We start from the raw sequence: 15,110 nt of genomic DNA, 5'->3' as shown, positions 1-15,110 counted from the left end.
TCTCCCTTAAAACCAGAATGCAGGCATGTGACCTAGGCTCCTCCAAACAAACACACCCAAATGCAACTTCAGTTCAGAATAGAGCTGTGTCAAGAAACCAGGTTCCATTCTCACTGCTGTAAGACTTTTAGTTGCGTCCCAGTGGTATAGGTCTAGCTCCTGAATCAGAAATGGTATCAGTCCAAGCAGTGGTGACAATGGCATTAAGTCAATTTTTTTTCTATAGGCCAGCAGCACCAGAGGCAAGTTTCCATTAAGCTCGGTTCTAGAGTATTCCTTAAAGTTTAGCATAAACGAGTGATTCTCCAAGTGTAGCTCTGGGACCACATCACCATCACCTGGAAACTTGTAAGAAGTTATCAGGCCCCATCCCAGACTTCCTGGAATCAGAAATTCTGGAGATGGGGCCCAGCAATGTGCTTAAACAAGCCCTTTCAGATGCAGGCTAAAGTTTTGAGAATCATCTAGAATCTCTCTCCTTGCCCTCCCAACGACTCTGTAAGCAACCTTTTATCTTCTCAAAAATACCTTTTCTGTTTGCAACCAAGAAGCTTGAGTAAAATATACTGTCACTCCCACTACCATACTCTTAAAGACTGCTCATAGGGTGCTAAGCAATGATTTAACAACAACAATCTACAAGGAATTAACATGAGTTAGAAGATAGGACACACTTGAAAAATCTGCTTACTATCAACCTGGCTGATTTTATAACACCATATGGGGATGGAGGAGCACATACTGACTTCCTTCTAAAGAGTACAGTACAGAAAGGTCCCCCCGCTTACACCCCAAGAGAGAGAAACTCGATCAATACTACCTCAGTAGGGGTGGTCAAGGCTAATATCACTGATGAGCCATGTATGTACCCTTGATGTGATACAAACAAAACGATACTTCACCCATGTGCTCTTCCTCCCAAGACGCTATGTCAGTCTAATCACAAGAAAAACATCACACAGATTCCAGTTTAGGGACATTCTACAAAATACTTGACCAGCACTTCTTAAAACTGGCAAGATCATCAAACCAAAGTCATAGAAACTGTCACAGTCTAGAGAAGCCTAAGGATGCCTGGTAACAAATGTAATATAACAGCCTTCAAGCTTAACAGAAATGAAAAACTCATGCACTTGAATGCCTAGCTGGTTAGATTTTCCTTCCCATCTAACTGCACTATACTCTATAAGACCCAATCATATCTCCTAACATAACCCTCAGTTTTGCCTGGAGTCCAGTCAGAAAGAAAAAGCAGTTTAGAAATGAGTGCAGGCCAGGCGCAGTGGCTCACGCCTGTAATCCCAGCACTTTGGGAGGCCGAGGCGGGCGGATCACAAGGTCAAGAGATCAAGAGCATTATGGCCAACAAGGTGAAACCACATCTCTACTAAAAATACAAAAATTAGCCAGGCGTGGTGGTGGGCGCCTGTAATCCCAGCCACTTGGGAGGCTGCGGCAGGAGAATCGTTTGAACCCGGGAGGCGGAGGTTGCAGTGAGCCAAGATGGCGCCACTGCACTCCAGCCTGGCGACAGGGCAAGACTCAAAAAAAAAAAAAAAAAAAAAAAAAAGAAAAAGAGAAAGAAATGAGTGCAGACAGCAGGTTGAATAGCCCTGTAAATGAGAAACAAACCCGAGTGACAGCAGGGAGGACTGGGTCACAAGGCAAAAATAAAACCATGACTAAAAATGAACTGGAATTCAGAACCACTTAGTATAAGGGCAAACAAAACTGAAAACAAACTTCAGTGGCCCTAGGGACTCATCAGCTTACCGCTCAGTACCAAAACTAAATTCCATAATACTAAGTCATCAATAAAAAGGATTAAATGATGCCCAGGGTTCTGTTTAAGGATAATAGTGATAATAGTGACTTAAGAAAAACTGCTAAAAAAAAAAAAAAAAATACATGCTACATGCCCAGTACCCAGACTGTGTTCTCTAAATGCCATTTCCCACTAAAAGGAACTAAGGATCCTTAGGAAAAAGGACCGATTCCAGGTCCAGGGCAGGAAGTGTACAAGATAAGCCTGGAACATCTTGTCGGTTAAGGTTATATAAAAAGATTTAGGAGTCAATGTAAAGAGGCCACACGCTGCCCAAAAATGGGGCAGTTTGGGTATCAGTGTGGTAGGCTGAAACTTCCTCCCCCACACCCCCTCCACACACACGCAAGTACGCACGACAACTAGGGAATATGAGAACATGGAATGGGTATTTGGTGATACTGTTAACTGGTTTTAGGTGTTATAATAGTATTGTGGTATGTTTACACATACCCTGAAATGTTTCCAAATGAAATCACAGATTCGTAGTTTAAAATCCTGGAGGAGGTGGGGGTTATAGGTGAGACTGGCCATACATTAAGAATCATGACACATGCAAGGTGGTGACTCTACATACTAATCTTTTTAAATGTTTAAGAAGTTCCATATGAAGATATAACGAGGCATTATGCACATACACACACAATTCACAGTGGAGAACTATTCATAAAGAACATCATCATCTCTGGTTATTACCAGCTCCTTTAATATAAACAGTAATTGGTTTAGAATATTCTTAAGATTTTTATCATTTACAAGAAAAAAGCCTAATGCAACATAAGACACCTCTTAGAACCATATTTAACTATACCATAAAACAAATCAAAGTCCCTATATACACCCTTCCCTTGATTGTAACATAGAAAATTTTTAAATGTAGATGTAATTCCTTATCTCCCTACACTTGGGTTATAAAAAGGCTACACACTAGCTATAAACTCTAGAGTGGGGGTTACTTATCAGAAGAAAAGTTCTTCATAAATAAATAATAAAAACACAGGGTTATATTTTATTTACAAGGAAAGTTGGCTGCATTATTTATGAGCTTTTCCGAAATATCAAGGTCATACATAGAGACAGAACAGAATTTTTAATAAATAGCTATCTGCCTACATGTGGATGAAGGAGATTAATTTTATGTCTCAGGAAGGGAACACAAGAACCAAGAGGAAAAGGAAGTCTTAAGGAAAGAATGCTGATGTTAATACTTGGGAGGGAACTCTTGATTAAAGCTACAGAAAATGAAATTGCCTATTTATCAACTATTATATGAGAAGTTATAGCGCATAACAGCTGACAGCACAGGCTCTGAAAATAAACTAGGGTTTGAATTCCAGCCCTCCCACTAAGCTGGTTCCTTCTCTCCATCTGTAAAAATGGGGATTAACAACAAGACTATCTTCTAGCATTGTATTAAGGATTAAATAATTCACAAATAGCTCTTCATGGAGTATCAGGCTATACACTGGTTCATTAAATTTTCAAACCAAACCATAAAAGAGGCATTATCGCCCCAGTTATAGATGAAGAAACATTCTGAGATTAAGCCAATCTACTGATATACAGCTAGTAAGTAGCAGACCTGGATTCAAACACTGACCTGCCTCATTCCAAGGCCTAGCTAGATTTCCCCATGATTACAGGTGTTTAACAGAGGAGTCACATAAGCAGAAGTTGTAAACAGGTGTAATACCACCTCCTAGGGATGTTATTCTTTTATGTAGTCGCACTGTTCATTTACATGTTGAAAACTGTAAGCAATCTGTATTACTAATTACAAATTATTTTCTTTTACAATAAAGGCATTATGCTGTTAAGGTTTTGGGGTTTTTAAAAAAGTCTTGTGTACAATTTTGTATCAGAATGGTAAATGGGGTATCCTAAAGCATTTTGTCATAAACCAGTGGTTCTCAACTAAAGGTGATTATACAATTTTACCACCAGGAATTTATCCTAAGGAAATAATCATAGATATGTGTTAAGATGTAATTGCAAGAATATTGACTGCAGCACCAGTTAAAATTCCAAAACATTCGAAAAAAGTCAATATCTAACAATAGAAAACTAACAAAAAGCTGGGTACAGTGGCTCATGCCTGTAATCCCAACACTCTTGGAAGCTGAGGCAGGCAAATCATTTGAGCCCAGAGTTCAAGACCAGTCTGAGCAACACAGTGAAACCTCATCTACACAAAAAATGCAAAAATTAGCCAGATGTGGTGGTGCACACCTGTAGTCCCAGCTACTCAGAAGGTTGAGGATCAACTGACCACGGAGGGTCAAGGCTACTGTGAGCCATGACTGCACCACTACACTCCAGCTGGAGCTACAGAGTAAGACCTTGCCCCCCACCCGCCACTCCACCAAAAACAAGAAAATAAAATTGACAAAATACATTATGCAATAGCCACACAAGTTAAGATGAATCTTGAAAGGGAACATAAATTCTACCAAATGTTCACAGAATATTTTCAATACTACTTAAACTGTCCTCAGCATAGCAAAACAATGAAATGCCTCCCATTTTACCAAGCTAGCATAATCAAGATACCAAAACCAGGCAGGGCATGGTGGCTCATGCCTATAATCTCAGCACTTTGGGAGGCCAAGGCGGGCAGATTACCCGAGGTTGGGAGTTTGAGACCGGCCTCACCAACATGTAGAAACCCAGTCTCAACTAAAAATACAAAATTAGCCAGGTGTAGTGGCGCATGCTTGTAATCCCAGCTACTTGGGAGGCTGAGGCAGGAGAATCACTTGAACCTTGGAGGCGGAGGTTGTGGTGAGCCAAGATCGCGCCATTGCACTCCAGCCTGGGCAACAAGAATGAAACTGTCTAAAAAAAAAAAAAAACGCAATGCAGTACCAAAATGGACAACTACAAGCCAATCTCACTTATGAATATAACTGTAAAATTTCTCAAACCTTAGCAAATCAGATCTAGCTACATACTAGAATAACAATCCATCACAACCAAGTTGCATTTATCTAAGTGTGCAAAAACTAACATTCAGAAATCCATTAATGCAATCCGTTTTGTTAAACAGATCAAAAAGACCTGAGCTAATCTCAGTGAATTTTAAAGAAAAGTAAAGCAATTAGAGAGGAAATAGCTATGAGAAATAGACTATCCAAAATAAGGATGATCCATGTGCCTGAAGTAGAGAACCCAACAAATGTAACTAAGAAAACAGTATAAGATTTAAAGGAATAAATATTCCCAAAAGGAAATCAGAACTAAATCTACAAAAAATAATGATGTGACAAACAGAGCCACAGAGGAAGAAAGCAGAAAACAGAAGAAACTCCGATCTTTGACATCCTTGAGCAGTTGAACCAAATTTAGAACTCTACGTGTGAACGTGGAACGCAGAGAAAAACTGAACCCTTCACTTTTGCAGCAACTAGGGGGTTGGCTTTCTAGTTGGTCTCAGATAGAGTTATTCCTGATACAAAAGAACATATAAAAACTTAATTGTATCAAAAGTATCCAATTTTAAATGTATGTAAACTTTGACACAACAGGGATTTAGCAGAGGGAAGTATTTGACTAAATATTTAGAGACATATGTATCAGGATGTTTGCCAGTGTCGTTTGAAATAGAAAAAAATAAAAACAATATTTACTAATAGAGGATTAAACATATTATGGAATCCATACATTAAAATACTACTGTTACATACCATTAAAAATAACTTTTTTTTTTGAGATGGAGTCTTCTGTTGCCCAGGCTGGAGTGCAGTGTCATGATCTCAGCTCACTGCAACCTCCACCTCCTGGGCTCAAGTGATTCTCCTGCCTAAGCCTCCCAAATAGCTGGGATTACAGGTGTGCGCCATCACATCCGGCTAATTTTTGATCACATCCGGCTAATTTTTGTTATTTTTTTTTTTTAGTAGAGACGGGTTTCACCATGTTGGCCAGGCTGGTCTCGAACTCCTGACCTCAGGTAATCTGCCCACCTTGGTCTCCCAAAGTGCTGGGATTACAGGTGTAAGCCACCGCACCCAGCCTTAAAAATAACATTATTTAATAATACATCATGAACATCTCTTCATTTAAGTGGGAAAAAACATGCTATAAAGGTATTGTAATTTTCTATCAAATTTTTAAGTTTTTTTCACATATTTTATACATATGAAACTCTAAAAAGACAATACCATTTTCCCTCGGCATATGAGGGAAATTGGTTCCACGACCCCTCAGATACCAAAATCTGATGATACTCAAATCCATTATATATAAAACAGTGTAGTGTTTGCATATAACATATGCATATTCTCCCGTGTACTTTAAATCACCTCTAAATAACTTATAATACCTCATACAATGAAAATAACTTATAATACCTAATACAATGTAAATACTATGTAAATAGTTGTTATCCTGCATTTTCTAATTTGTATTTTTATTGTTTCATTGGTTTTTTATTTTCTTGAGACGGAGTCTCACTGTCACTCAGGCTGGAGTGCAGTGGCACGATCTTGGCTCAATGCAACCTCTGCCTCCCGGGTTCAAGCAGTTCTCCTGCCTCAGCCTCCTGAGTAGCTGCGATTACAGATGCATGCCACCATGTCCAGCTAATTTTTGTATTTTTAGTAGAGATGAGTCTGGTCAGGCTGCTCTCCAATTCCTGGCCTCGTGATCCTCCGCCTCAGCCTCCCAAAGGGTTTTTTCATTTTCCATCCCCAGATGGTTGAATCCATGAATGTGGAGCCCGCAGATACAGAGGGCTAACTGTATACCAAAGTGTTAATAAACTGTCTTTGATGATTGTTCACTTTACGCTTTTTTGCATTTTCTTAATTGTCTGCAATGGGCAATATAAATTTTATCTGTAATTATAAAATAATTATAGAAAGAAAATCAATGGCAAGTGCAAGCTGTGGAAGATGTAACTTGACAAACAGCTCACACAGAAACAACTTAATAATTGAAATGATGTAGAAAAACATTGGCCACTGTTTAAAAATAAATTTAAACGTATAACAACATAAGCTATGAGCGTCTATCTAATTGATTTTGAGACAGAGAACATCTTTGAAAATGTCAAAATATTACCAATAAGTTTGTCCAAGTGGAATGTTAGATTTCTTTATAACAAAAATTATCCCAATGGCCAGATGCAGTGGCTCACACATGTAATCCGAGCGCTTTGGGAAACTGAGGCAGGTAGATCCCTTGAGCCCAGCAGTTTGAGACCAGCCTGGGTAACAAAGAGAGATTCTGTCTCTACAAAAAATACAAAAATTACCAAGGCATGGTGGCATGTGCCTATAGGGGCCTCAGGAGGCTGAGGTGTGAGGTCAAGGTTACAGTGAGCCATGATCATACCACTGCACTCCAGCCTGGATGACAGAGTGAGACCCTGTCTCAAAAAAAAAAAAGTACCCCAAAAGCCAAAATAAGACAAAGGACAAACGTGGACAATATCTGTAAATATCTGTAACAAATAAAAAACAAAGGCCAATGTCTATGAAGACACATATATACAGAGAGAGAGAGAGAGAGAGAGAGAGTTTTTGTTGGGTTTTTCTCTGTTATTGTCCAGGCTGCAGTGCAACGGTGGAATCTCAGCTCACTGCAACCTCTACCTCCCGGATTCAAGCAATTCTGGTGCCTCACCCTCCCAAGTAGCTGGGATTACAGGTGCGCACCACCGCACCTGGCTAATTTTTGTTTGTTTAGTAGACACAGGGTTTCATCATGTTGGTCAGGCTGGTCTCAAACTCCTGACCTCAAGGGATCCACCTGCCTCAGTCTTCCGAAGTGCTGGGACTATAGTGTGAGCCACCACGCTCAGCAAATATTTATATATATATATATCTATATATATATTATATATATATGTTATATATATATGTTATATTATATATATATGCCCCATTTTAATAAGAAAATGGACAAGGCACAGCGGCTCATACCTATAATGCCAACACTCTGAGATGCCACGGCAGGCAGATGGCTTGAGCCCAGAAGTTCAAGACCAGCCTGGGCAACATGTAAAAACCTTATCTCTACTAAAAATACAAAAACTAGAGAGGCATAGTGATGCATGCCTGTAGTCTCAGCTACTCCAGAGTCTGAGGTGAGAGGATCACCTGAGCCTGGAAAGCAGAGATTGCAATCAGCCAAGATCACACCACGCCACCAAACTCCAGCCTGGACCACAGAGCAAGACCTTGTTTCAAAAGTAAATAAACAAAGGCCATGTGTAGTGGTTCACACCTGTAATCCCAGAACTTTGGGAGGCCAAGGTGAGTGGATCACATGAGGTCAGGAGTTTGAAACCAGCCCGATCAACATGGTGAAACCCTGTCTCTACTAAAAATATGAAATTAGCCAGGCAGGGTGGCACACGCCTGTAATCCCAGCTACTGGGGAGGCTGAGGCAGAACTGCTTGAACCCAGGAGGTGGAGGCTGCAGTGAGCCAAGATCACGCCACTGCACTACAGCCTGGCGACAAAGCAAAACTCAATCTCAAAAAAAAAAAAGGTAAATAAATTAAAAATTTAATAAGAAAGGGGTAAAAACATGACGAGGCAATGAAAAAAAAAAGGCCAATATATTTTTTTAAAAAACAATCAAAAACAAAAAAAAGGAAAAAAAATGAACAAAAGCCAATCATACTAAAACTGCAACTAAAATCAGATATCATTTTTACGCCTTGCCTACTGGCAAGAACATCTTAAGTCTATACTTCGTGTTGACAAGGATGAAGTGAGACTAACAGACATCGTCAGCACTAAGAAGAAGAAATGTAAACTAGAACTGGCTTTCTAGAAAGCAATTTGGCAGTATATATCAAAATGTCATACTTCAGATCCAAAAGTCTAGGAAATAAAGATGAGATCAAAGATTAATGTACAAGAATGTTGTTTCCTACGAAATTATTAATAGTGAGAATTTATAAATGATCAAAATGGCAGTAATAGTAAAATGACACATTTATATGATAAATTAGACTTATAACCACCTTTGAGACAGTATTGCTCTTTCCCCCAGGCAGGAGTGCAGTGGCTCAATCTCAGCTCACTGCAAACTTCACCTCCCAGGTTCAGGTGATTCTCTCCTGTCTTAGCCTCTGGAGTAGCTGGGATTATAGGCGCACACTATCATGCCAAATTTTTGTATTTTTAGTACAAACAGAATTTTGCCATGTTGGCCACGTTGGCCTCAAACTCCTGACCTCAAGTGATCCACCTGCCTCAGACTCCCAAAGAGCTGAGATTACAGGCATGAGCCACTGCAACTGGCCAAAAACACTATTTAAAAAAAAAAAAAAAAAAAAAACTTACAACACAGGGAGACTGTTCACATCATAACCAAATGAAAACGGCAGAATGCAAAACCACATGTGCAATATGATCAATTGTTTTAAAATATTTTTATTTGTAGATATAAAAATTAAAAATGTACAATAAAAAATACTCTAAAGGATAGAATTATGTGTAAATCTAGTTTTCTTTTTTTTGAAATGCAGTCTCGCACTGTTACCTGGGCTGGAGTGCTATACTGCAATCTCGGCTCACTACAACCTCTCAGCCTCCCAGGCTCAAGCAATTCTCCTGCCTCAGCCTCCCAAGTAGCTGGGATTACAGGCGCCCACCACCATGCCCAGTTAATTTTTTGTATTTTTAGTAGAGATGGGGTTTCACTCTGTTGGCCAGGCTGGTCTCGAACTCCTGACCGTGTGATCCGCCCACCTCGGCCTCCCAAAGTGCTAGGATTACAGACGTGAGCCACCACGCTCGGCAAGTCTAGTTTTCTTTCACACTTTCTTTGTACTTTATGATCAGAAAAGAAAATTGGAGACTTAATTTTGCCTTTTTAAAAATGATCAAAGTTTACTAAGCTAAAACTGACCTAAGGGATAGCTAGAATGAAAATAGTCACGGCAATCTGGATTCTAGGCAAGTTATTAAATTTGTGTAGCCTCGATTATGAAATAGTGTTTTTTTTTTTTTTTTTGGAGACAGAGTCTTGCTCTGTCACCCAAGCTGGAGTGCAGTGGCCGGATCTCAGCTCACTGCAAGCTCCGCCTCTCGGGTTTATGCCATTCTCCTGCCTCAGCCTCCCGAGTAGCTGGGACTACAGGCGCCCGCCACCTCGCCTGGCTAGTTTTTTGTATTTTTTAGTAGAGATGGGGTTTCACCATGTTAGCCAGGATGGTCTCGATCTCCTGACCTTGTGATCCGCCCGTCTCGGCCTCCCAAAGTGCTGGGATTACAGGCTTGAGCCACCGCGCCCGGCTTGAAATAGTGTTAATATTACCTTTAAAGAATTAGAAGGATTAGAAAATATAATTAATGTAGCCAAGTGTGGTGGCGCACACCTATAATCCCAGCACTTTGTAGGCTGAAGTGGGCAGATCATTTGAAGCCAGGAGTTTAAGACCAGCCTGGGCAACATGTCAAAACCCACTCTACTAAAAATAGAAAAAAATTAGTCAGGCTGGATCATGAGCACGGAGTAATTCCAGCTACTCCGAAGGCTGAAATGAAAGGATCACTTGAACCCAGGAGGCCGAGGTTGCAGTCAGCTAAGATCACGCCACTGTACTTCAGCATGGGCAACAGAGAAAGACTCTATCTCAAAAAATAATAACAAATATTATTTAAATTAATATGCACTTAATGCATTATCTTAATTGTAAAGATGTTTGTTAATGATATATGCTCTCGAGCTTATAAACACAACAGATATTTTTTAAGTCCTTTTTTTTAAACAAGAGAGTGAAGCACAGTGGGTGGACTTAATGTACTCATTCCAAATCTTATCTGAATGAAAAAATACTTAAGAATAATCAAGGAAATTCTAGTAAATGAATAATGAAGGATGCCTGGATCTTTTTTTTTTTTCTGCCCAGGCTGAAGTGTAATGGTGCAATCTCAGATCACTGCAGTCTCCACCTCTCCTGCCTCAGCCTCTCAAGTAGCTGCGTATAGCCAGGGTGTGCCACCACGCCTGGCTAATTTTTGTATTTTTAGTAGAGACAGGGTTTCACCATGTTGGCCAGGCTGGTCTCCAACTCCTGACTTCACGTGATCTTCCCGCCTTGAGCTGGCAAAGTGCTGGGATTGCAGGCGTCAGCCATCATGCCCGGCCTGGCTCTTTTAAATATTAAAACATTAAAGAGAAGGGAACAGTAATTGTAACCACGTAGTATGACAACAGAATAGGTAAATCAATTGAACAAAATGCAGTTTATAAATGAACTCAAATATTCCTGCAAATTTAGCATACGATAAATGGTAGTATTTCAAAATCAATGAAGAAAAATGGATTAGTCACCATACGGTACAAGAACAATTGGCGAACCATTTGAAAATAAGTAGTAAGGCCAGACGCAGTGGCTCATGCCTGTAATCCCAGCACTTTGGGAGGCTGAAGTGGTCAGATGACCTGAGGTCAGGAGTTCAAGACCAGCCTGGTCAACACGGCAAAACCCCGTCTCCATTAAAAATACAAAATTTAGCCAGGGGTGGTGGCACGCACCTATAGTCCCAACTATTCGAGCGGCTGAGGCAGGAGAACTGCTTGAGTCCAGGAGGCAGAGGTCGCAGTGAGCCGAGATCGCACCACTGCACTTACAGCTTGGGTGACAGAGCAAGACTCTGTCTCAAAAAAAAAAAAAAAAAAAAAAAAGCAGATTCTTATATCATTCCTGATGGCAAAATAAACTGCAAACTGATCATTTAAAAGTACTCCAGCCTGGGTGACAGAGCGAGACTCGTCTCAAAAAGAAAGAAAGAAAAGTAAATACTAGGCTGGGTACAGTGGCTCACACCTGTAATCTCAGCACTTTGGGAGGCTGAAGCAGGCGGATTACGAGGTCAAGAGATTGACACCATCCTGGCCAACATGGTGAAACCCCATCTCCACTAAAAATACAAAAATTAGCTTGGTGTGGTGGTAGTCCCAGCTACTTGGGAGGCAGAGGCAGGAGGCTCGCTTGAACGTGGGAGGCGGAGGTTGCAGTGAGTTGAGATAGTGCCACTGCACTCCAGCCTGGTAAGAGAGCAAGACTCTGCCCATAAAGGAAAAAACTGATAATCACACAGAAAAATTAAAATACTTCCATATGCCAAAACTCAACCCTCAGTCAAAAAGCCCTCAAAGTTAAAAAACAAATTGGGTAAAATTTTTGCTACACTTGATACACACCTGACAAAGATCAACTTCCCTATATGCAAAGAACTTGTTAAATTAAGGGATCATGAGCCTTTTTCTCTTTTTTGCTTTTTAAAGATAGATTCTCACTCTGTCAACCAGGCTGGAGTGCAATAGCTGATCTCGGCTCACTGTAACCTCTGCTTCTCAGGCTCAAGCAATTCTCATGCCCCAGCCACCCCAGTAGCTGGGACTACAGGTGCACACTGCCATGTCTGGCTAATTTTTGTATTTTTAGTAGAGAGCGCAGTTTTGCCATGTTGGCCAGGCCGGTCTTGAACTTCTGGCCTCAAGAGATCCGCCCACCTTGCCCTCCAAAAGTGCTGGGATTACATGTGTGAGCCACCAAGCCCAGCCACAGAAGCCCTCTTATATACTTTGATGAGCCTATAAATTGCCAAACCTTTTTTGAAAGAGAATTTGGTACTTAGAATTAAATTTTTAAACATTCACATTCTTTGGACTCAGTAATTCCAGTTCAAGGAATCCTATAAAAACACAGGAATGTGCAAACATCCACTTGAGTGTTATTGGAATGGCATGAATATTCATCAATGAGAGAAATACATCTAAAAATTATAGTGAATCTGTATTTTGCAGTCATAAAAACAATAATTAACTTCAAAAGTAATAATATAGTTTGAGAACAGCATTTGAAGCATGATTCTGCCTTTTTTTTTTTTTTTTTTAAGAGATGAGGTCTTGCTCTGTGGCCCAAGCTGGAAGTGCAGTGGTGCAATTATAGCTCACTGTAGCCTCAAACCTCTTGGGCTCAAACGATCTCCTCAACCTCACAAGAAGCTAGGACTACAGATGTGAACCATGACACCTGGGTAATTTTTTTTATTTTTTGTAGGGACAGGGGTTTCGCTGTGGCCCAGACTGGTCTCAAACTTCTGGCCTTAAGTGATCCTCCTGCCTCAGCCTCCCAAAGTGCAGGATTATAGGCATGGGCCACTGTGCACAGCCATGATTCCACTTTTAAATTACAACACATTTTTTAGACACTGGAAAAATATTCACCAGGACATTAACAGTGTTTCTATTTCTGAGGGATGATCTTATTAGTTCATATCAACTTTCCTTTTGTATTATACATTTACAAATTGTTTCATCACTTTTTTTTTTTTTGAGATGGAGTCTCACTCTGTCGCCCAGGCTGGAGTGCAGTGGTGCAATCTTGGCTCACTGCAAGCTCCGCCTCCCGGGTTCACGCCATTCTCCTGCCTCAGCCGCTCGAGTAGCTGGGACTACAGGCACCCGCCACCACGCCCAGCTAACTTTTTTGTATTTTTAGTAGAGATGGGGTTTCACCGTGCTAGCCAGGATGGTCTCGATTTCCTGACCTTGTGATTCTCCTGACGTTGTGATCTGCCCACCTCAGCCTCCCCAAGTGCTGGGATTACAGGCGTGAGCCACAACACCCAGCCACAAGTATTTATTTTCAATGCAAATAAAATTTCAAAACATGTAGTATGAAAGAAAAAAAAATAAAACAATGGAACAGAATATAGAGTCCAGAAACAGATTCATGCAAATATAGTCAACTGATCTTTGGCAAAGGAGCAAAAAGGCAACACAACAGAGAAAGGACAGACTTTCGAATAAATGGTGATGCTGGACAACTGGATATCCACATGTAAAAAAATGAACTGAGCCGCAAGACCTTACATCCTTCACAAAAACAAATTCAAAATAGATTATAGATGTAAAGGCAAAAGACACAAAACTTTAACTCTCCTAGAACATAACACTGGAGAAAATACTGATATCCTTGGGTTTGGAGATGACTTTTAGATACGATACAAAAGGCACAAGTCATGAAAAAACACACTTGACCCTTGAAAAACGTGGGACTAGACTAGGGGCACCGATTCCCACAGTCAAAAATTCATGTATAACTTTTGACTCCCCAAAAACTTCACTAATAGCCCACTACTGACCAGTAATTTTACCAATAACATAAAATAATTGATACATACTTTGTATGTTGTATGTATTACATACTGTATTCTTACAATAAAGCAGGCTAAATACAATATTAAAATAATGGAAATAGAAAATATGTTTACTATTCGTTAACTGGAAGTGCGTCATCACAAAGCTCTTCATTGTCTTTGTCTTCACGCTGAGTAGGCTGAGGAAGAAGAGCAAGACGAAGGGTTAATTTTGCCGTCTCAGGGATGGCAGAGGCAGGAGCAGAGGCGGTGGAAGGTGAGGCAAGAGAGGCAGACGCACTCAGTGTAACTTTACGGAACTATGTGTTAATCTGGATTTTTATTTCTCTAAGAATGTTTCTATATGGTACCAATCCTTTCACCATTTGCTTTAGTTTCAGTGCCTGTATCACAGAAGTGGTCCATGTCATAAAGAAGTCAAACACAGGCCGGGCGCGGTGGCTCAAGCCTGTAATCCCAGCACTTTGGGAGGCTGAGACGGGTGGATCACGAGGTCAGGAGATCGAGACCATCCTGGCTAATACGGTGAAACCCTGTCCCTACTAAAAATACAAAAAAATTAGCTGGGCGAGGTGGCGGGCGCCTGTAGTCCCAGCTACTCGGGAGGCTGAGGCAGGAGAATAGTGTGAAACCGGGAGGCGGAGCTTGCAGTGAGCCAAGATCACGCCACTGCACTCCAGCCTGGGAGACAGAGCAAGAATCTATCTCAAAAAAAAAAAGTCAAACATAGTCTTTGCAGTCTTGAGTAATCAGAGCCCTCCTGCCAGACTAATGTCAGTTTGTTTTCTGGCCCTGCTCCTCGGTCTTCTTACTCATAGCCTGGCACTGGTTCGAAAACAGACATCTCCAGCAAGTTACCTTCTGTGAATTCCTCTGGTGTATATCCATTGGCTCTTGAATTTCTCCAAGATCCGTATCTTGAAATCCTTTACCCCCAACCTTTTTGCCATATCCACCATCTCTTTCATGATTTCCTTGATTGGCTCTGTGCTAAATCCTGTGAAATCATGCACAACATCCAACACAGTTTTCTCCAGCAGGTATTTATTGTTTCAGGCTTGATGGTTTTCATGGCTTTTTAATGATATTTTCAATGGTGTAATCCTTCCCTACTTTCAACACATTCTCCCCACTGGAGTTCCTTTCCACAACG

The 15,110-nt window shown here is 40.7% G+C and overlaps 1 protein-coding gene across 5 annotated transcripts in view; it reads right to left on the bottom strand.

Moving 5' to 3' along the window:
* RABEP1 (rabaptin, RAB GTPase binding effector protein 1) overlaps positions 1–15,110 on the bottom strand; it is a 115,958-nt gene that overhangs the window by 85,829 nt on the left and 15,019 nt on the right. The window contains exon 1 of one of the 5 annotated variants that reach the window (XM_023184547.2): positions 14,072–14,294. The exons of 3 other annotated variants lie outside the window; for them this stretch is intronic. In XM_023184547.2, coding sequence (XP_023040315.1) covers positions 14,072–14,111 — 40 coding nt within the window. In that variant the 5' untranslated portion in view covers positions 14,112–14,294. Of the gene's footprint in view, positions 1–14,071; positions 14,295–15,110 lie in introns of those variants that run through there. One more of the 5 variants, XM_023184543.1, reaches the window with a different exon arrangement.

Source organism: Piliocolobus tephrosceles, chromosome 16 (assembly GCF_002776525.5).
Source record: "Piliocolobus tephrosceles isolate RC106 chromosome 16, ASM277652v3, whole genome shotgun sequence".
Taxonomy (NCBI): domain Eukaryota; kingdom Metazoa; phylum Chordata; class Mammalia; order Primates; family Cercopithecidae; genus Piliocolobus; species Piliocolobus tephrosceles.
This window is presented reverse-complemented; position numbering and strand designations above follow the sequence as displayed.